Below are 24009 nucleotides of genomic sequence, written 5' to 3'. Positions count from 1 at the left end.
ATGAATGTTATATAAATTTTAGTGGTTTGGGGCCTTGTGGACATTTTAAATTTCAAAATTGGCTTGAATCTCAAAAGTTCTGCTTCTGATTGTATGTCATTTGGATAATTGGGTGTTAAGCCAATCTCTGTTGCTAGAAATGTTACAGAGTGTTATTTACCGGGCTCAAAGGATGACAAGATAATTATGTAAAATTTTGTATACAGTAGACTGAACTATCGTTCTAACTGTTTTCCATGAATTCATTTTGTTAAACACGTTTTAGATATTTTGGGCATGTCGGTTTTGACAGTCTACTTTAACCAATTAAGGAATGCTGTTAAGTTGAGACTAGAGGATCAATTTGTTAAGGAATGGTACATTACAATCTAAATTCACCTAAAATGATTAGTATATATTGCAGCAATCCGGTCAACTCGTCCCCTGGTCAACTCGACACCTTTTTGGTCAACTCGTCCCCTACTTTTGGTCAACTCGTCCCTAATATGGTCAACTCGTCCCCTTCTTTCGATCTCTTTCTTTAAAATGTCTTTAAATAATTCTTTTATGTAAAATATGTAAAATTAATACTGAATTTGATTGATATCGAAATATTAATAAAATAATTACGTCTTTTTTACGTTAAATTTTAATGATCTTTATCTAAGCGCACGTGCATAGCTTTGATGTCAAACTACAAAGACAGGTAAGTTTACAAACATTCAATTAATGTTTAATTAATCGGAGTTTTAATGATAATCAAAACTAAAATTAGGTCCAACTCTTTGATTTTTAACGCCTCCCTGAATGGATTAAAGACTGACGACAGATTAACAGAAATTAGAAGCGCTAAAAACTTTATGTCGGTGCGTATTGATCTCATTATAGAAGGAACACTGGCAACACAGAAGTTGTAATACAGGTTAGTCATTTGTGATGTTTATGTTCATTTTTAACAGAAAAATGGTCTTGCAATTCCAAAGTATACAAACCTAATAACTAATATCAGATTATTTACTAATACCGTTCTTTCTATATTATAACCTTATCTTATCTTTGTACATGACAAAAATGAATGTTTTTATACTGTGACTTAGACTTCCTATCATATCCTGACAGTTATTATATTATGTATAACGATTTTTATTCCTTTTCAGTTCCGGCGAGGGTCCTGTGTTGTTTGGTTCTGTAATCGAAGATACGCCCGTGACTTACGAAATACTGACAGGTGCTTCACAGAGGGGTAAAGATATATTAACGGACTCACGAGGATACACATACAACCTCAAGGTAGTTTTTGATATCAAATATACAACACTTATACATTTTTTTTTTATTTATGAAAAGTGTTAGTTAATGCTGCATTTAAATATTAGATAACAGAATGTAGAATACATGTCCGCTCTATATATATATTATCATTAATTACGCATTGATGGATAAATTTTAAAGATGATTGATTTCCATTCTTAGGTATAACACTTATACATTATTTTTATTTAAAAAATTGATATATGAAAAGTGTTAGTTAATGCTGCATTTAAATATTAGATAACAGAATGTAGAATACATTTAAATATGTCCGCTCTATATATATATTATCATTAATTACGCATTGATGGATAAATTTTAAAGATGATTGATTTCCATTCTTAGGTATAACAACATTTATTATAATGTTTAAATGCAATTATTGAATTTATATTCAAAATATATCCAGGGTAGGAAAAAAACTTCTTCTACATGGCGCTGCAGCGTGCGCAATGTTAACAATGTGTGCCCAGCTCTTGTGCGACAAGTTAAAGAAAGCGAAGAGATGGTACCTCGATGGGACATTTAAGGTTGTGAGGGAACCTTTCACAAGCCTTTTTTCTATCCATGCCTTCGTAAGGAGCGGCGATTGTGCGAAACAACTACCTCTCGTTTAACGTCCTCATGAGCAGCAGACGCACAAGAGACTACGTCGCAGTCCTTAAGGTACGACAGACTCAATATTAAAAATAGCCTATAAATTATTATTTAATTGAAAAAATATCCATATATCAATCCGGTTCCTGGACATGTACAAGATTAAAGGGTAATCAGAATAATAAAATAAAAACTTAAATTGCATTACGATATATACTCAATATCGGCTGGTTGTACAATATTTGTATCAGTGTACTGTATATGGGAATGTTTGGAATGGAAATTTAATTTTTAGTTCGTATTTCAGAAACTGGGTCGTTTGTTACAGCGCGAAGTGAATGTGGTTGACTTCGTTGTTGATTTTGAGGCAGCCCTTTGGAATGCATTACGCCACGTTTTCGAGGACGCAGAAATCCACGGATGCAGTTTCCACTGGGGGCAAGCAGTATGGAGGAAAGTACAGGTAATGAAAACAATCATATTTAAATCAAACAATATTAAAAAAAGTATAGAATTAAATAAAAACAAGATGATGTCACATCAAATATATTCATATAAAAGAGCCATAATTATGATTGAAATATACATATATTTTTTTTGAAATATTTTGATATTGCCAATTTATTTTTATAGATCTTTCTTGAACATATTCTGAAACTAATTGTATTTTTTTTATCTTTCTTGAACGTATTCTGAAACTAATTGTTTTTTTACAGGAAAAAGGCCTGTCTGCCGAGTATGTCAGTCACCGAGGGGCACACCGCTTCATCAGAAAACTTCTGTGTCTGCCATTCCTTCCTGCAGAACACATTGGTCCTGTGTTCGAGTCTATGGCAGACTTAGCTCCAGACCGTTTTGATGGACTGCTAGCTTACATTAGACGGACCTGGATCGACAATGATATGTGGCCAGTCCATTCTTGGTCGGTGTTTGGATTGAGCATCCGCACAAACAACGATATTGAAGGTAAAATCACATTTTAAAATATTATGACAATATTAGATATTTGAAATAGACTGTATACATGGTAGCAGTCATACTTCTCATACATAAAAAAATATGTCTTAGCCAAAATTGTAGCGAATTTGAGAAATGCATTCATGGACACATACATCGCCGCATTAAAGAGAAAAATATATCTATTATAGTTGACCTGTGCCTATCTTATTGGTATTGTAATAAACTTCTATTATTTTATAGGATGGCATAGAAGATTGAATGGGAGGGCTGGGGGAACGCCTCCATTCTACCTTTTGATAAAACTGCTGTACGATGAGGCCCAGGTAGCGGTGAGGAACTCGGAATTAATAAGTGAAGGAAGACTACGCCGCTACCAGCGGAAAAAGTACACCTTTCTTCAGGGACAGACGCACCAGCTGTGGGATAAGTACAGGAATGGGGAGTTATCATCAACGGGACTTTTGAGAGAATTCGGCAACTTATACAAGCCCCAAGAGTAGAGTCGTAAGATGTCCAAAAAAAAAAGACAATGAAATATGTGCATGGAAAAAAAACCAATGAAAGTGTGAAAGTGAAAGTGACTATATATACATGTATGACATAATATTGACAAAAAAGACATACGATATGATATTTTATCTTTGCATATAAAACATGTTTTTATACATTAAATGTTATTGCTATTGATCGTCTTCGTGTTGTTTTTTTCTGTATGTAATTTAATCAGAATTATGCATATATATCCTTATTATAAGATGAAACTCCAAATATTCGCATACAAAAAGCGTCAAAATATGTCCAATTCAGTTATTTTATAATATATTATTTTAACAGTCTATAATGATTTATGAACTATATGAAAAACAAGTAGTAATAAAATATAAGGGACGAGTTGGGGACGAGTTGACTAGAGGACGAGTTGTCCAGGGGACGAGTTGACCAAAAAGGTGACGAGTTGACCAGAGGACGAGTTGACCAGAGGACGAGTTGACTCTGAATCTATATTGCATGTACAAAACTGGGTTCTGCTTTAAAATTATTTGTATCCTGTCTATTAATTTAATTAAAATTTTATGTAAATTTAAAACAAGGAATCATTGTCTACCAATAGAAAAGGGTCGGCACTTTGGTATTCTGTGACAGATATATAAGAACATGTACTTTTTATGATAAAAAATAATAAGTGACGAGTTTCAATATGTATCTTGTGGAATGTGTTCATTTTAACGATAGTAGAAGTTTTGTAAAGTTATTATGGACGTTGTCAAATAGTTTCTTACTGTTGTGAGTATTGACAAAACAATGCTGGTTCATCATTTACTTTTCTTACTATCACTCTGATACCATTATTAATATCAGAAACAAATTTCTTTCTTATAACCTTGGGCAGCTAGGCTGGCAGTCATGTGGGGCTGGTGAGTATCTAGAGCTGTTACTGTTAAAATATATGTTCTCTTTTTTTCTTTTTTGCTGTATTTTCTATTTTGTCAGTTTCTTCGAACAACTTTGACAACTGTGTTTATGTTTTCTTTTATGTTTTCCTCTAATGCATATTATATGCCTAAACAACCAGTTAAATTGGTCTTTAGATTGTAATAAATTAAAAAAAGTATGTGATCTTTACGACATTCTTAATCTTTAACAAATTACTTAAATTGCTTTCTTTTGGAATTGATAGAAAATGCATAGTTCTTGTAAATCCCGGACTTACAATGACCGAGTAAGATGTTTATTGTAACCAACTATGAATAAAGATTATCTTATCCTATCTCTCTTTCAATTGTACATGACCAGGAACTTATCTTAAGACCCAGAGACGACGCTAAAGAAACTCAATAATTTACTGGTTAAAAAGCAAAATGTTTTCTCCCATTTCTTGTTTAATACAATTTTTATGCACTTAGCATGATAAGCAACAGTATAGCAATTTCTTTTTAATAATGAGCAGCTGGTTACATGATGCTTTATCTCTATTTTTTAGATATATATACAATGTATGCTTGATTATTGTTGTATACATACATATTTTATAAGTAAAAGGTTTGTTATCGTCAAGAAGGCTTACCTTACACATATCACGGATTTATATTACAAAATATAAATCCGTGCACATATGGACGTTTGGTTATGTACTGTTAGATGGAAAATTGGTTCAATTACTTCTTTTTGGGGCATAAAATTGCTCAGTTTTTAAGAAAATATATACAAAGTGTGTCATCCAATGGAAACTATGGATTTAACAGAAACACATGGTATTTATTTGCATCTGACGAGACGAATGAAAGCCTGAAAAAACAGCGTAATTATAAGTTTTCATTTAAAAGAAAACACAAGAGAAATTTTGATCTTGATATAATATTATTAGGTAATCTGAGATCACATGTTTCACATTCATATTAAATGATTCTATTATCCAGTACAAATAAGAAAATTTGTTTCATCATGAAACTCAATAGAAATGTCTTTGTCTATCCATATGACAATCCATTAATCATTACAGAAGTAATATTCATAATCCAGCCACACCCATGGCCATGAAAAATACAAACAAAAACATTACAAAATACAAAACATCAGCAAATATAAGTTCAGATACATACAAATCTACTAAGAGGCTTTCATACCACCTCTTTAGTAGCATAATCTCCAAGACTGGTCATAACCAGCTTACGAGACTGAGCCTTTCTTGAGAAACAGTGTGTCTCAAGCAAAAGCATAAAGTACATATATCAACTAATGTATATATTTGAATATAAGCATTATATTCAATATCATGAAACACTCTAGAACAAGTGTATATACTATAACAAATCTACTAAGAGGCTTTCATACCACCTCCTTAGTAGCATAATCTCCAAGACTGGTCATTACCAGCTTACGAGACTGAGCCTTTCTTGAGAAACAGTGTGTCTCAAGCAAGGACATAATGACATTAGAACATGACACTATCTTATGAATGTATATTCTAAAGTTTATAATAATTACAAATCACACATTTCACTTAACAAGCTGTCTAGCAATACAAAGATTGAAACTTTCAGTAAACATGTAGCGCTCATCCAACACTAAGTTGTAATTACTTTAAGTGAGCAATGGTATTAATGAAAAAATCTTTCAAACGCCTGGTACCTTCTAGATTAAGATGTAAACCACCGTCTTTAATAGCATAATACTCACGACGGGGCATGCCACACCTAAGAAAGGGTTTGAAAGTTCTAATGAAAGTAACATTTCTAGATTTGCATAATAGTACCAATTTATTGTTTAAATTTTTAACCCTATTACCAGTTGTATCAAAATCTATAGGGCGTGGAATGATTGCAGATACAATAATGCTTCCAGAAGATTGTTGACGAACATTGGAAATCAAATCGTTAAAAGATGACATAATCTCATCTTCTGAACGAGGGCCAGTTACATCATTGGTACCAACATGTAATATGATATAAGCAGATCTAAGATCAACTTGACCTTGTGGAATACGAAAACTTAACCTTGAAATATTAATTCCAGGAAAGGCTGTTATTTGAGTATCCCAAATACCTGACACATTTTTGGCAATGGAGTCTGAGACAATTGTACGCTTTCGAAGTGGTGGATGAGCTACATGTTCTGAAAACATACAAAGAACAGTTTATTAAAGACTATATTTACATCAAACATAAAAAACATGAGAAATATCCTTCATAATTTTACACTTATCTTCAATGGATAGTGAAATATAACGTTTATAAACGTCAGAATGCCAATCTCCAAGAATCTGAATTTCATCTGAACTGATATTATTCTTAAAGGCAAGAGTAGCAAAACCACGCCGAAATGAATGAGAGGAATATAATGATGAATCAAACCCAAGATCATTTACAACCTGACGCAATTTATTTTGAAATAAATAATAAGTTACCGGCTTACCATTAGGTAAAAGAAATAAAGCATCTGCAGATTTCCCAGGAATGACCTTTAACGTGTTATCATATGCAGTAACCGGACACAAACAGGAGCCTGGTAACTTTAATAGAGGAGTCTGTAAAAGACGTTCTCCAAACTGAATTGTTTTGGTCCAATTCATAGTAACTATTAAGTTACCATGAAAACGAGTAACATCAGACCTAATCAAATATTTATGATTAATTAAATCTTTAAGTGTAGTTGAAGCCAAATTTGATTTTCGTGCCAACAGAAAAAATGCAAATAAAAATAAACACCAAAAAACTAAGTTTTCTGGATTTTTAAAATTCAAAGTCAAGTAAATCTTAGAAAGAATAAAAGGAGTTATAGGTTGAGCTTGTTTTACACAATGACATTTCAATCGGGAAATTCCACGAAGAGTGAAATTTATCATAAAATAGAATCTCACTATGTGATCTACTTGTCAAACGAATACGGAATGAACAAAAATTGCAGAAGCGCAAGAGACAAAAAAGTTTACCGCCAAATATATAAGCGGCCAATAGAAAGTTGTTTACTGCCTACGTAATGCATAAATTAAAATCCACCAATGAAAAAGAGTTTTAAAAAGGTCAATTTCATTCAACCTTATAATTAAGTTATTTTAGTTCAAAATAAACAACTTCGTGGCGCTATAAAATTTATTATTTTTGCTGCAAATGACGTGGTATGGCATCATCACTTATACTGCATCGTCAGTGAAAGTTCTGGAAGACCAGTGTTCGTTTTTTGAAAATCAAGCAAATTATAGAGGCCACAGAGCTATATCTAATTATAAATAAATAATAAAAGTCTCTGTAAGGGGATAAAAAGTATTTGTCATATATAATGCTGCCTATAATGACCAACGTTTTGAACTTTCAGGGACATGGAATTTTCAACATAAATAATATTGTTTGGCCAATTTAGTTACAAATCTCGAAGTGATACTTTTCAGTTTATAACAGTCACGTGAATCAATAAACTGTTCATGCACAATGATTAACTAAACAAAATCTTAATTCATAATTAAAAGCCGCTTCAGAATTATTAGTATTTTCGAAGATATTTTCTATTTGTTACATAAATTTATCTACGTATACGTTGTTGGTCTTGGGCTTCATATGCTGTTGAGCATATGCAGACTGCAAATACACGATCTACATTTTCAACTGTAAGAATCTGTTAGTTGATAATTTATGACGAAGTGTCTGGTCCGAAATGTCCTATATTACTTTTATGACGCATTGCACGGTATTGTTACCGACTAGACGGATGTTATCATATGCGATTGGATTCGTACTTAGTGAGGCACGTAGTTTTAAAGTATTCGCATCGCGAGTTGATTAAATTTATATAAAACGTAAGAACTATTTTTGCATTATGTGTTTTAATTTTATTTATGTGTTTTATATGTTTTTATGTTTAACCATATTTTCTGCATTTATTTTTAACACAGCATCTCTTTTAGGAAGGTAAGTTTATGAAATTGAAAATAAAATATTGAAAAGGTAGCCTACTGTAAGGCAGTATAACAGTTGCAACATAATATAAAATTGGGAATGGTAATGATAATAAAAAATAGCTATAAAAACAATGCTTATTAGAATTGATAAATGGATGAATAGTCTAGATAAATAAATAAATAAATAAATAAATAAATAAATAAATAAATAAATAAATAAACAAACAAACAAACAAACAAACAAAAGACTATCCCGAGAATATGAGAAACAGGGATAACTTTAGTGAAACTTGCACTACATTTTTACCTACGTAAGACAGGGTTAGATTTGGATTAACAAATCTAAGCTCAATAGTTGTTGGTCTTCTTACAAGTTACTATAGTTCATGAATGTGGGATTATAAGCATCTGCTACAAATTAGTGACTGGGGTTTTACATTAGCAGATAGAAAGATGAAATGTTTATAAGAAATCGTTTACAATTTAATCTTACTAGTGACATAGCAAATTAGAAAAGCAAAATATGTGAGCAAAATAATTAAAGATAATGCTCATTCGTTAATAAAATATTTTTATCACAGAAATTCAAATTCATTTAAAATTTTAAATCTCTGAAAATCTTACTTAATATGTTTAATTTGAATAAAAGAATGAATAAACTATGTATTGGAATCTGTGTTCCCTATTACAGGTTCAGTAAAGTCAGTCTTTTCTTGCCAGTTAATGAATTTTTTTAATGACGCTATATATTCATATTGTAACCACATATTATACTAAGTGTGTTACAGAATTTTAAACATAACAATTATCTACTTTATGTGAAGTCAAAACATGTTTATTTTATATTTACAAAAAAACTGTGTACAGTAGTATTTTTCAATATTATCTTATTAAATTAAATTTGAGCTTAGTATATCTTTAAAACAAAACAATTCAAAATATGTGGGAAGATATTGAAAATTAGCCTGAATGATCTTAAATGATTTGACTCGTGAGTCAGGGTGGTGATGTCTGTCATCGATGTTGTTTTAATTTCTTATTACAGTTAAAGTTATGGGGGACAATGGGACAGTTTACCATGAGAGACAGAGAAAACAACTGTGTGCCCTCCATGTTTTAAACAACCTATTCCAGGAGAAAGATGCTTTTACACAAAAATTTCTTGATGACATTTGTACCAGGTATTTCTATCTCATAATCTAAAAAAAATGTCACACCTAAGCCATCAGTATGGTTAAATTTGTTGTGGTCTTTGGTGCTGTATGTGCAGTTCTCTGAGTGAAAAAAAAGTATTGTGATATTTTTTGGGCAATATACAAAGTAGATATTATTATTTTGTCTGACTGACCCAAAGAAAACTATCACAGAATATAGTCAATATATCTAATTATTGTGCTTAACTTGACTGTTTGTATATACTATTGCTTGCATAATTTTTTATCCCCTCCGCCAAAGGCGAAGGGGATATTAGAAATGGTCTCTATCTGTGCATCTGTCTCAATTTTTCCAGAGTGTAACTCCAAAATTATTGCCGAAATTTTCTTTAAACTTCATACACTGACACATGAGCACATGGGAAGGAAGTGCATTGTTTAAGAACAATAGCTACCTTTCCTCCCTTTATCTGATTTTCTTGAAACACTTTGAATCATAACTTGTTCTTGAGGCATTTTCTTCAAACTTCAAACTTAATATACTAACAGCACATTGGTAAGAAGTACAGTATTCAAGAAGAATAACTCATTCTTGTCTTTTAATGAGTTGTTCCCCTTTATAAGATTTACTTAAAGTTTTGTCCAGAACATAACTCCAAAGGTACTTGAGGGATTTACTCCAAACTTAATACACTGACATAGCACATTGGAAGGAAGTACAGTGTGCAAGCATGGTAATACATATGATCACATTCATATTCCTCGGGAATAGAAATTGTGTTTCTAATGTTATGCCCATACCATGTATACACATATATTCATTTATCATTGATTAACGTATACGCAAGTGCCATTTGGCCTAATATTGTGACGGTGGGAGGTTAAACCCAACAAAATAAATAAATCACATGTATGTTACTAGTTATGTCAATCCTGTTACCACTTCATTCCTCTTTTTTACAGTAGTCAAATAGAAAAAAAAAATCATACCTGTACTGAAAATGATCATTAATAATAGTTTTACAAATATTCCGTTCATTGCTTTATCTATTTCCACTTACTTGAAAACTGTACTCAGCATGACCATAACTAGACAGATTTTTAAGGATTTGTCATACCAAGTAAATTATACAAAAATACAACCTTCACGTAACTTCTTTTCCGTGAGGGAACCATGTGCTTATATTGAAACTGCTTAGAGTCCCAATTTTAAAGTCTATAATTCATCAAAACACCATGAATAATTGTTACATTTACAATTACATTAAGAAAAACATTATTTGAATAGATTATTATGTTTTGAAAATGTTTTTTGTTTTTCAGTATACTCGGTTCCTATGATATCACTGGTTCTATGATATCACAGTATTTATATTTTCTGTGACTGCTAGTAAAAGCAACACACAATGATGCTAATGTTTTTAAAACTGGCACACTTAATTCATTTTCATTTGCCAATAAATTTAATTTTGTGAATAATGAATGTATTCATGGCAAGAAAACTATTTTATAAAATCTTCATATTTGACTACTATTTCCCTTAATTGTTTTTACACAGTCAATTAAAATATGTTATAATCACATATACATTATGACATATCGTCTGTTCATATAGTTTGAATTTTATAGCAAGTTATCTGTTGGAAGTTTTTCACAACTTAACTTGAAGATTTTGACCCATTTATCCTTCCATACTTGCATTTTGGGGGGATTACTGTGATACCATAGTAACCTCCTCTGGAATGGCAGACATCGGAAATAGTTTAAAAAATGTCATTTTAATTGGATCTTTTGAAATAATTTTTTGACAAACAGTTTTGGAAAAGGTTCACTTATTAGATAGAAGAAAAATCTCATTCATATATGATATTTATATTTTAATATTTTCCAATAAATGTTAAGTACCGTGATATCATAGAACCAAAGGCTACACATTCAATGTACATACAATGTAAAAATGTACAAAAAAATTACAGGAAATTGATATAAACAATTCAAATTATGCAGAAAGTGATGATGACTTTTTTTGTCAAATTTGCAAATCTGCATTTGAATAGAGAATCTATCACTCACAGTAAGTGTTGTTTCCTACTTAAAATAATATAATTATGTTTTTCTTTAAAAAATGTATGTTTTAATACATTCTATATTACTTAAAAATAAATAATTAAGCCTCATATAATCATATTTTTAGAATACATGGACAGGATATAAAAAATCTAAAAGGGACGTAATTCATCTCATAACTATTAGGAGGCGGAATTGAGTTATTTCCCTTCATAATTCCATTCAAAACCAAAAGAGGAAGTTAAAATTGAAAAAATTCCAACTACCTGGTGAAATGGAAAGACATTTTTTTATGAAATATTAAATAAATCCAACATTAAAAGTAAGTTTTAAACTTTATTCTAAATACACAATTTCTCATTTATATAGAATGAATTATGTGAAGAAAAAAAAAAATTTCATGGAATATTTCAGAAAGTGTTTTCAGTTTAGTGTCTCTCTTTTAGCAATCCAGTCAGTTTAATAGCAATATACAAAATAAACTTTAATATTATCATGTATTTTTAAAATATATTGTGGTGTTATACATATTTTTAAGGGACATAATTTAAAAAAATAAAGTGCAAGAATTTTAGAAAAAGTGAGTTGTTTCCCTTCACTGTTGCATTCATAGCCAATAGAGGAAGATTAGTATTATGTTTCCTAAAGTCCAGATTGGCTCTCCGGTTCTGTTCTGTTATAGGACATGAAGTACATATAAGTAACAAGTAGAAGTATGATTGTGACAAAATAAATCTGGTGACTGACTGAAAAAAAAATTCCTTTAACTTAATATTTATTTCAGAATGTTTCAAGAACCTGACTACAGAGAAAACCTATCTTTGATTTTATCAGAGGTTTTACATGACATTGGGGTCAATGAAAGAATTGTGATGAGAAGGAGAAAAACAAAATTGCTGAATGAGGCTCTGAGTAATATCAGGTGCAGGCTAACTGATCAAAATATAACTGAATATTGATCTGGGGAGTCAGAGTGAAGGAACAACTACTCAAGGACTTGATTCAGACCTTGATATACTGTACTGTTCCCATGATTTCAATATAATACAAGACTGGTCAGAATGGGAATATGGCAAGTTTAACTACATAATGGTACAGGATGAGAACACTACTCCCGGGTATTGTTTCTTACAACGACTCAGACATGATGAACCTCTTCCTGCAACTGTCATTCCTGGTGAACACCATATTTCTGATAGAAGAGGAAATATATTATTTAAAAACACAATGGTATTAAATGCTTTCCTTCAGGGCCCTTACCAGCAGCATGGACCATCTTTAGTAGAACAAAGACAACATGGATTCTGTGAAAGAGACAATGTGCTTGCATTACCCTGTAAATCATGGCCTCAATTAGCATCAGGTTGGTTAGAGAGACAGGGTATCGGCAGATGGCCAACACAAGAGATGAGAAGATATGCAGCCAGTACTGGGTGTGTTGTTGTACCAACTGGGAGTAAGGTCAGTGAATATCGTGAACTGGAATGGAGAATATCTACAACAATGGCAGAAAGATGTCTTATGATTAATTTAAATATAACACAAATAAGGTGCTATGTGTTATTGAAAATGATCCTTAAATCCTTCCTTAATCCTCAAGATGAAATCAATATATCAAGTTTCATGTGTAAAACAGTTCTATTACATTGTATAGAAAACACTGACCAAAGTACATGGAAAGATAACAATTTATTTACATGTTTAACATACTGCTTATTGGAATTACACAGTTGTGTACAGAATGACTGTTGTTCACATTTCATTATAGCAGAAAATAATTTGATGGCATGGCAATTTACAGCTGACACAAAGCATGAACTTTCCAAAAATATATGTGAACTGATACAGAATGATAGACACCAGTTACTTAGTATTGATATTGATAATCTTGGTCATAGACTCCAAGTTAAACTGAACAGGGTACCACATGGAGTTCACAATTTTCCTTCTTCTCTTGCATTATATGAACTTTTTTTGACCTGTGAATATATATATATTGCAAACAAGATAACTGGAGAGCATAAGCTTGTTTTAAAACATTTATGTAATAAAAACATTAGAACAATAAAACAATCTGTAGGTAAACTAATGATCTTAAGTGATAATGGTAATAGATTAGAAAATGCTGCATTGAAGCTTCTGGCACCTTTTCTTTTTACCACCTACGGATCTATCCTAGCATCATCAAGCATTGGTGAAAATAATCAAGTGTCACCTCAAGCATTGGCTTGGTTATCTGCTGGTTTAAACTCGGATATTACATCTAGCAGAATTAAATTGGCTTCAGTGTTCTACTGTACAGAAGAAATGGAGAAAGCTGATCTAATTCTGAGACACACAGAACAACAATATAACTCTTATCCTGTCATACCGATCTGCAGATGCTCGGAAAAGCTTCCAGGAGCAGTAACAGCAGAATTCATGAGGGTATGTAATGAACAAAGTGAGGACTGTATTAAAAATATTACAGCATTTTGCGTCAGATTCATACAGGAAGAGATCAACTGTGTTCCTCATGAACTACAATATGAAATGTTCAGATCTACGCAAGATGATATGATACACAGGGATGAAAGAACAGACTGTTGGATGGACTGGGCTGTAGTTGATTCTATACCTTTCCTATACTTCCTACAATACAAGATCTACAGTTATCTACAAAAGCATCAAGATCAACAACAAGCTCTAAATAATCTTACAATAACCATAGTAACTGATACAAACCTTCAACATAGAGAAACAGCTCTCAACATTTTAGGACAATGTATGGAACAAGAAAACAGACCTCAACAAGCATTAAAATGCTACATGCTTTCTCTTCAACTAAGACCAAGAAACAATGCAGCAAACTTCCATATATGTAAGCTTCTTTCCAACATATTGGCTGGACTATGAAATGGAGTCAAAACAGACAGTATGAAGTATCATTATCAATGATCATATACTGATTGTCTCTATCAGACTTATTCATATGTTAAAATACAGACTTGTCATCATTCTTTTTATCACATATTATTTTGAAATAACATTAATCATGTTAAATTGAAACTTTAATGACTTTGAAAATCTGATTTTACATTTGAGAGATAAGAGCCTCTAAGAGGACTAATGCTCATGAAAATGGTTTTCAAATTTTTGTTAATAACATGAGTTTTTTCCAAGCTTTTTTTACACAGTAGGTTAAACTGTTTTAGCTGTCACCTATATATGAACATTGTATATATTTACTTTTTTATTGCTGGCAATAATTATTTATTAAAAGTCTTGTTATATATATAAAAAAATACACCCTGTATACATAGTTTTGTTTTTATTTATTAATGTACCCTCTATATAACATGACCCTGTTTAATGCAGTCAGCAGCTGCCATTGTCTTGAGTCAATAAGAATAATGTAGATGTCACCTGCAGAATGTACATGAAAATACAAGAGGGCCATAATGATCCTATATCGCTCACTGGTATCCATCTCTAGACAAGGTCACAATTCTTAAATGCTACTAAAGTAGGTTATTAAACTGGGATAAATTTGGATCACAGGAATATGATTTCTTCAACTTTTAAAGAGGTAACACTAGCCAATGATTCATGTTAAATATTTAATCTCTAAAGCATATGGTTTTAGACAACCATTGCCATATAAGTCTATGTTAGCATATTATCCAGGCTCTCAGCAGTTTAGATTCTAAGTACAAAATTTTAAAGCTCAGGTTTCCTAAAAATGTCAATGTAACTAAGCTGAACCCTGAGCAGGGCTATTTTGGACAATACAAAGGGGCAAACTAAGTCAGACCTATGTTATTTGTAAGATGTACTTCTTTTAATTAAGCTACAAAACTAGATGAGCCCTCACATTTTCTTGTGGTAAATTTAAGCCAATTTATTTCAACTCTCTGTTTCAAGTTATCTGTCAGTATTATTGTCACAGGCTGAGAAAAATGTACAGCCTTGCCGGGATTGAACCTGGGACCCATGGAATACCTTTCTGCGGTTCTACCGACAGAGCTTTCCGGCCCTTACAGTTAATGTTCAAGTTTACCTATACAAAGTTGTCCATAGGGCACTTTTTTGTGCCCCCACGTTAGTGGCGGGCATTTAGATTTACCCTTGTCCATCCGTCCGTCCGTCCGTCCTTCCGTCCGTCCTTCCGTCCGTCCGTCCGTCCGTTCACTTTTGTGTCGCACGTAACTCAAAAAGTATTTGACCTAGAGTCATGAAACTTTACAGGAATGTTGATCAGCATGTGTAGTTGTGCACCTGGGTATTTTCGTCTGGATATTTTAAGTATTTTTAGAGTTATTGCCCTTCACTTAGTAAAATTTTGCAATTTTCAACTTGTGTCGCATGTAACTCAAAAAGTATTTGACCTAGAGTCATTAAACTTTACAGGAATGTTGATCAGCATGTGTAGTTGTGCACCTGGGTATTTTCGTTTGGAAATTTTCATTATTTTCAGAGTTATTGCCCTTGACTTAGTAAAATTTTGCAATTTTCAACTTGTGTCGCATGTAACTCAAAAAGTATTTGACCTAGAGTCATGAAACTTTACAGGAATGTTGATCAGCATGTGTAGTTGTGCACCTGGGTATTTTCGTTTGGAAATTTTCATTATTTTCAGAGTTATTGCCCTTGACTTAGTAAAATTTTGCAATTTTCAACTTGTGTCGCATGTAACTCAAAAAGTATTTGACCTAGAGTCATGAAACTTTACAGGAATGTTGATCAGCATGTGTAGTTGTGCACCTGGGTATTTTCGTCTGGATATATTTAGTATTTTCAGAGTTATTGCCCTTGACTTAGTAAAATTTTGCAATTTTCAACTTGTGTCGCATGTAACTCAAAAAGTATTTGACCTAGAGTCATGAAACTTTACAGGAATGTTGATCAGCATGTGTAGTTGTGCACCTGGGTATTTTCGTCTGGATATATTTAGTATTTTCAGAGTTATTGCCCTTGACTTAGTAAAATTTTGCAATTTTCAACTTGTGTCGCACGTAACTCAAAAAGTATTTGACCTAGAGTCATGAAACTTTACAGGAATGTTGATCAGCATGTGTAGTTGTGCACCTGGGTATTTTCGTGTGGATATTTTTAGTATTTTCAGAGTAATTGCCCTTGACTTAGTAAAATTTTGCAATTTTCAACTTGTGTCGCACGTAACTCAAAAAGTATTTGACCTAGAGTCATGAAACTTTACAGGAATGTTGATCAGCATGTGTAGTTGTGCACCTGGGTATTTTCGTCTGGATTTATTTAGTATTTTTAGAGTTATTGCCCTTCACTTAGAAAAGTTTTGCAGTTTTCAACTTGTGTCGCAAGTTTCTCAAAAAGGATTTGACATAGTCATTTAACCTTATAGGCAGGTTGCTCAGCATATTTTAGATTTGCACCTGGGGTTTTGCTTGTGGATTTATCCAGTATTTGTAGAGTAATTTCCCTTGACTTAGTAAAAAGATTGACAGAACAGTGGCGCGGTGGGGGCACCCGTGTCTAGTTCTTTCCTCCATCACCCCCCCCCCCCCCCCCCCAATATCATTTGCCTGTCACAGAGGCATATACCTTGCACATTTTTTTCATAAATGTCAAGTGTTAAATCAATAATATTGTAAAATATAATAAGGTGATGTTTAAACAAGAGCCAACACACCTAGTGGGTGCCAAGTTCTTATTTCTAAAGTCAAACACATCAGCAGAGGTAGAAAATTGTAGAAAAGAATACTTCCTGTACAGAATATAATTCAAATTTTATATTCAACATTGATGGTCAAGGTCATTCACAGGTCAATGTCAAATTTGAATTAGTCATCAAGTCAATTTTTTTCATGAGTGTTTATAAATAATGTCCAAAATTGATTCAAATTCATGAATAAATAAAGTACATAGAGGATATTGAATGAGTGTAGGTTTAATACTAAATTTATTCAACTAGTTCAATAAATTTAGTATTGAATCTATACAAATAAAATATTCTGTTTATTATGTATATAAGAACGGTAAACTGTTAACAAGAGTCATTTTTCTTTGATGCGCCTACAGTGTAACGCAAACATTAGCGCGCTTTAACACTATGTTTATAGTGCAAATTACGTCATGTCAAAGTGTTATTTCACTAGTGTAATATCGTCTAGTGTAATATCATTTTTATTAATTGGCTTTATTACACTCCTGTGCCGTGGTTTATTTGATAAATGTATATACTGACTGACTGAATAATGAACATGGTAGAGTAAGATCAGATGGTACAGATATGCTGTCTGAAATTGGTCTGCACTGGTCATATAGGAAAAAATCTGTTGCTTAAGGTTAAATTCTTTAGGTATTATATATGATTTTTAACTGACAGACAATTACACACATTTGTTACAATTTTAAATAAGTATCATATTTCTTTCACTTGTCAATTTTATATTTACAGTTTGACGCCTTCAAGGTTTATGAACCCTCATCGTAATATGCTTGGCCTTGGTAACTATGACGTTAATGTATTGACAGCTGCTTTACAAACCAAGGATCTATGTCTGATATGGTTTGATAGAAGAAAGTAAGCGTCTTTTAAATTACATGTATCTATTTTAAAACAAAAACTTTCTGGAAAGCGCAGGTCTTTAGATGTTTGATTTGAGCTTGAGCATTTTGCTTATGACAATGGTCCAAAACAAAAGAATCTTGTGTATTACAGTTTTCTCAAGATGTTTTGAATAATGTATTTGGAGATTGGAGAAGTTGTCAGTTTCAAGTGGAGTGCAGCGTTATTACTTATACAGAAATGAGGAATATTTGTTGAACTGCAAGTGCTAAGTACAAATCTGACTGCATCATCCATGATGGTCATATCTTAACCCTTACCCCACGAAATATCTTAAATGGACTTGTCAACCTTTCATTCTAGACAAAACCATTCATCATTCTAGGAAAATTTCCAAGTGACTCAAAAACTGTGACAACCATTATCAGGCAACATGGATTGAGAGTGGGCAATCTATTCTTCTGTTGTTGTTTTTTTCTAGCAAAAAGTAAAGTTATAGTGGTTAAGTATTTTGTATAGAAGTCAAAATACTACTTTGTTTACATTTTACTACTTTTTTGACAAATTATTTCATATTTAGCCTACTTCAGGTAAAAGGACCTAATATGCTCTAAAACCGTTATTTAAACATTATAAATATCATGTTTCTAAAGGAGTAAAAATTTATTCTTTTCTGAGGCACAATGTGTCTTTATTACTACTAGTTTTGTGCTTACAATTTAATTCTAAAAACATATTTTCTTGTTTTTCTTCAGGAAAGTAGAAAAGGTAGATTTCAGCAAAGTTAAAGGTGTCATTCTCAATGTTCCATCAGACTATAAACTTGGCTTTGTCAAGATTCCATTTGACTTCAAACATTGGTATGTAATACGGGAAGTACAAGGAGCCTTCTACAATCTAGATTCTAAACTAGATAAGCCTATAAAACTCGGGGAGAGACAGGCGGCAGTTGACTTCTTAAATGAAAGATTGAAAGATGAGAAAACTCAGTTATTGATCGTGGTGGAACCTTCAGTAGAAACTTCTGGATCCTGGTATATGGAAGATGTTAATTCTTAAAAAAATGTGGTCTTTAGATAAATTGGAGAGAAGATTTACCTTTTTGCAAAATGGATTTAAGTACCTGAGAAGTTTTTCATGATTTGGAAGTGTATGTTATCAATTAAATGAGTGTCAAAATAAAAAGTGATAATTTAGAAAAATTTGAAATTACTGTACAAGTATTGTCAAGCTACGCAAAAAATGCTGACACATCATAATTATGATATACATGTAAAAGTGACATAGGCCTGAGAATATATTTGCCCTTTTGTCTCTAAGTGCTTTAATAAACAAATTAAAGATTATTAGATAGATCCTTTAGAAACACTATTAAAGGACATGCTCAATTAAGGGTTGCACAACTTAAGTTGTGCTTTTTTTCATTCTTTGACTGTCTCGAGAAAATGCTAAGATGAAATATGGTGAAATTTGTATGACCACTCTAGGTATTTATGTGTTAAGTTCATTCCAAATCTTTTAAATATTGTTTTTGCTATAGTAAAATTTTATGTACATATAGGGGTTCATAAGTATTTTGTTGAAAAAGGTGTCAGTGATTTTTTTTATCTACATGTATGCCTAGGTTATGAACATTGTGTTTAATTCAGGTTATAGTTACATTTATGATACATATACATGTAGGGGGTTCATGTTAAATGTTTAAAGAAATAAATTTTATGCATGTACAAATGTACACATATACTGGTAGTGGTACATAAATAATGATTATTATAAGTTACATTAGAATAGAGTATCATTATATAAGGGTTCAAAAGCTTTGTTAAAAAAGTGAATTTTGTTACATATTATTGTCTTGTATACATGTTATTTAATGATTTTTAATTATACATTTAATTTATTTTTATTTACTTTTTCTTGTAAAAATGTTGGGTGTTTTCTAATATAGCAGAAAATGTTTTTGAACTAGTTGTTTTCATTACCTTCATATGTATTTACTATTAATATTAGTTTAGTCTAACTACTTTTTCATTCCTTTATCAACTTTTTGGGTGAGGTGGAAGTTTATGTGATACAGACCCTGTAAAGATCATAATTATTTAGACTTTGAAGCTTTTCTGGTGTAGTAAGATCTCATATTTCCCTCTGTGCATTATTTTAGGCATGAGTAGGCACCTGAGTTGAAGGACTGCCCTTCTGTAAGCTAGATGGATAGCTTCCTGACCTGAATTAATTTAGTTTCCCTATTGGGGTTCAAAACAACAGCACTAGGAGTAAGTGATAATAAATTAGCACCTAAACCACTATGGCTATAGAAAGTCCCTAACTACATTTTGACATGAATATCGCCATTGTAAATTTTTAATTTTATTTAAATATATTTTAAAGAGTCTGCGCCATTTTTTTCTTCTGTTCTCTGTCTGAACTAAATACAATAGCTGGTACTAAAATCATTGTTTTATTTATTAAATTAGTATATACTAATTTAAGTTATTTCCAATGTGTTAGAAGCTATAAGTTTATTGAAACACTCTTGAATCCGTCCCTGGACCCAACCAGTACTTAGCAATGAGTGTAAATTTTCTTGCTCACAGAAACAACGACTTGTCTATAATGGGGTTTGAACCCATGGGTTCAGCAATCCTTAGATTACTAGTCCAATGTGTTGACAACTCGGCCACATTAGTTTGTGTACTAGTATCATTCTGCATTCATATACTGTAAAGCTACAAAGGTACTTTGTGAATGCTCGATACATCTGGAATTGAGAGTCTTTATATCTAGCACTATCTTTCTAATACATCAAAAAGAAGACACCCATTTACAGGACTTGGGTCATGGGTTTCAATTTAATATATGACTTCAAAATAAATGTACAAAATACATTGTGGCCAATTTTAGTTTGTCTGCAAAAATAATTGTTCATATTTATTTGATTTTTGCTGCTGTTGTTGTTGTTGTTGATGATGATATTGTTGAATATTATGTCATAAGGTCATTAAAGCTGTATTCAATTCCTCTATGAACTTGTGGAAGATATTCTTACATATAGTCATGCAAATGTGCTGATTTTTCTACATATACATTGTATATGCGAGAAAATTCTCAATAGTTTAGTATGCCAATAAAGTAATGTACTTCAAGAAGAAGATAACTATTTACAATTTAAAAACATTTTCAACCTTTCTAAAACTTGACCTACTGAAAGTCATAGAAGGGCAAATAATTGCTTCAACATTTTTGGCCAAATCATGTAGTGATTACCTCCCTTGCTTTGTCACATGGAACACCAATATATCTAAGAAAAGGAAAATAATTCAAATTCATGCTTATATGAAAATTTTGAAAATGTATTAGAAAGTAATTTACGATGTACACATTGTAAACATCACTTACAATCCACGTAAATTACCAAACAGAGGTCAAAATAAATTATGCAAAATTATAGCCCTTACAGCATTAAGTCACAGAGTAGAAAAATTGTGATAAATACTGCAAAATCAGTAATGAATTGTACATAACATGTAAGTTTATCACTTGAATCTTGAATATTTTTACTTTTCTTAAAATCTTTGTACATTTTTCTCGATTTTGATTTTCTTCAAATAAATATATTATAGTTCATCTGGAGGCATGCGGCTTTAATGTGAGAAATTTTATGTCAAAATTCAGTTAACATGATACAATATAGTTTGGATATACATGTAGTTTGGTCAGAACACAAGAGAGTGCAGGCTGAGAATTTGCTCTTTACTAGTAGCATAGACAATAGATGTTATCCGGAGCCTGGCAAATGTGGGTTGTTCCCAGCTACTCACTAGGTAAAACTAAATTTTTACCTATATAGCTTCACAGTGCACAACATGTGACAATAGATTAGTCAACCTGTTGCTCTTATTTTCAAAGCTGTAACTTCAAAAGTTTGATTGTGCCTACCAATAAGCTTGAAAAAAAAAAGCAACAAATATTCTTAACTCCGGAGTTAGTCTATTCTTATCACTTCTAGCATTTGACCTTTTACTGTCTGAATTTCTTAAATGGACTAGTTCTCTTTCCTTTCATGGAATTGGCCTGGTTATCATTTTTGAAGATATCAGGATTAGATGCAAAAATCAACAACAAATTCTTGGAAAATGATTTATATAATATTTGCTTTATTTTCTTTTATTTCAACAAAATTAATGAAAAAACACACACAAGTAAAAAGAAACAAACATGAGGAAATACAAATAATGAGTTTTAAAAACATCATACAATATATATTTTGAAAATTGATTGTACATGTACAAATGTATTAAGTTATTTATACAGTCATGTCATATAGGTGGACCTGTCATTTATGTACATGTGTATATACATGTACACAATAAAACATGTATTCATTTGTCCAATATTGTTCCTATAAAAAGGAGATAAAAGATGGAGCAATGTTGTTAAAGTCATCAGATTCATAATAAATAAAACAGATTTTAGAAAGAGAAAGAAAGTAAACAATAATGTAATTATAATGAAATACAAAGAATTTGTGTTTGATATACATGAAACATGGCTCACAATGTACATTGACTATAATATAATAATATATATTAGATATATACTTCATACATACTATATTTACTACATATACTAAAATAAATACTAAGCATATATCTTTTTAAAATGATAATCATGGCATATAGTAGACTAGATTATAATAAGTGAGTATTAAAATATGGCCGATATTTTGTATGAAACTAAAATTTCTGGTAGTTGCTTTCAAACCTTTAGCTTATTATTTGGATGGGGTTTTTTGCACAATATTTTTCTTTTATTTAAAAAAGATGTAAAATATGCATAAGAATAGCCCTTGCCAAAGGTATGGAGCCAAGCCAGCGTGCACTTTCCGTGCAGTCTGTATATGCCTTATACTGTTGGTAGCTCAATTTATATAATTTGATTTTGAAATCAGTGATTTTTCTCACTTAATCGGAAAAAGGACTTATCCAATTAATTTTGGGAGAAATTAGTGCTACAATCACTTATTTGAGAAGTAAAAAAACTGGTGTAAGTTTTAAAATCTAAATTAGAATTTTAATTTGCTTTTAAAGGCCCCTGATATATGAGGAGGAAAATCATTCCTTAAAATTTGATTTCAAAAGTGGTCAGATTCAAAAGGGTGTGGATTAATCTTCATATAATATTATAAATGAAGTTTACAAACCTAATAAATATTTTCTTACAAATATAAATCAACCTGAAACTAGAAATAAAAACCATTTTTCTTTTTTACCGGTATATGACGGTCATTGATACTGGGCCACATTTTTGTAACAATTGGAAAATAATTGATATCAACAATAATAACAAAAAGCACCCAAAAAACCCCATAATGTGCAAAAATGTTGGTAATTTGAGAATGACCACCTTTAATTAAGGTGTATGCTTTACATTACATGATGATGTACTGGTAATTCAGGTAATTTATTAATTCCTCGTGATGGTTTAATGAGGCATTGAACTGTCATTATTTTATAGATGATGTAACACTTGATCTCATTATAGAGAGCTGTTATAGCTATTATATGATTTATTTATTATATGTCAATATATTATAATATACTGTTTTTGTCCATAAAAACATGTGACAGGAAATGTAAGTTAACTTCAACTGTTGTGCGTAAGAATGTTAACTGATTTTGGGCAACAGAAGCTTTAGAAAATGTAAAATAACTTCATATAATGTAACAAATGAGGTTTACAAACTGTTTCATACAAATACATGTAAAAATCAACCTGAAACTCAACATAATATCTATTTTTTTCTTTATTTATATCTGCACTTCTGTCTCACTATTCATATCTACACTTCTATTTTTCATAAAATCATCTGCCATTTGTGTTCAGTCTAAGTAAATCTATGTAACTATTTTAATGTTACTATTAAATAATTCTTGCACTTCAAACTTAAACTCTTTCTTTTTCACAATTTTGATATTTTTTTCTTCACAATTTCATGATTTACAAGTCTAATCTTTGTTCACAAT

General features: G+C 31.4%; 2 protein-coding genes across 7 annotated transcripts; both read left to right on the top strand.

Moving 5' to 3' along the window:
• The first annotated feature begins 49 nt into the window (after window positions 1-49).
• Window positions 50-20080, top strand: LOC132729845 (josephin-2-like). Of its 6 annotated transcripts, none has more exons than XM_060715685.1 (4): window positions 50-188; window positions 9285-9420; window positions 17876-18001; window positions 18742-20080. In XM_060715685.1, exons 2-4 carry the CDS (start codon window positions 9293-9295, stop codon window positions 19043-19045), a joined length of 558 nt encoding a protein of 185 aa, XP_060571668.1. In that variant the 5' UTR covers window positions 50-188; window positions 9285-9292; the 3' UTR covers window positions 19046-20080. The 6 variants fall into 6 exon arrangements, with proteins under 6 accessions (XP_060571668.1, XP_060571667.1, XP_060571665.1 ...); XM_060715684.1 differs by lacking the exon at window positions 50-188 and adding an exon at window positions 4044-4262; XM_060715682.1 differs by lacking the exon at window positions 50-188 and adding an exon at window positions 8004-8137 and having other exon boundaries at window positions 18742-20078.
• Window positions 1811-3846, top strand: LOC132729846 (uncharacterized). The gene is made up of 4 exons (XM_060715686.1): window positions 1811-1956; window positions 2195-2350; window positions 2604-2853; window positions 3088-3846. The coding sequence occupies exons 1-4, from the start codon at window positions 1915-1917 to the stop codon at window positions 3345-3347; spliced, it is 708 nt and encodes a 235-aa protein (XP_060571669.1). The 5' UTR covers window positions 1811-1914; the 3' UTR covers window positions 3348-3846.
• Window positions 20081-24009: the final 3929 nt, after the last annotated feature.

Source organism: Ruditapes philippinarum, unplaced genomic scaffold (assembly GCF_026571515.1).
Source record: "Ruditapes philippinarum isolate M1 unplaced genomic scaffold, ASM2657151v2 ctg1094_1_1_1_1, whole genome shotgun sequence".
NCBI classification, from domain to species: Eukaryota; Metazoa; Mollusca; class Bivalvia; order Venerida; family Veneridae; genus Ruditapes; species Ruditapes philippinarum.
This window is presented reverse-complemented; position numbering and strand designations above follow the sequence as displayed.

Bases quoted from the DNA above. Each gene is read 5' to 3' on its own strand.
- LOC132729846 (XM_060715686.1), top strand. From the start codon at position 1,915: ATGAGCAGCAGACGCACAAGAGACTACGTCGCAGTCCTTAAG. The intron at 1,957-2,194 runs GTACGACAGACT...TTCGTATTTCAG, and splicing joins ACTACGTCGCAGTCCTTAAG to AAACTGGGTCGTTTGTTACA. The intron at 2,351-2,603 runs GTAATGAAAACA...GTTTTTTTACAG, and splicing joins CAGTATGGAGGAAAGTACAG to GAAAAAGGCCTGTCTGCCGA.
- LOC132729845 (XM_060715680.1), top strand. From the start codon at position 12,550: ATGGTACAGGATGAGAACACTACTCCCGGGTATTGTTTCTTACAACGA.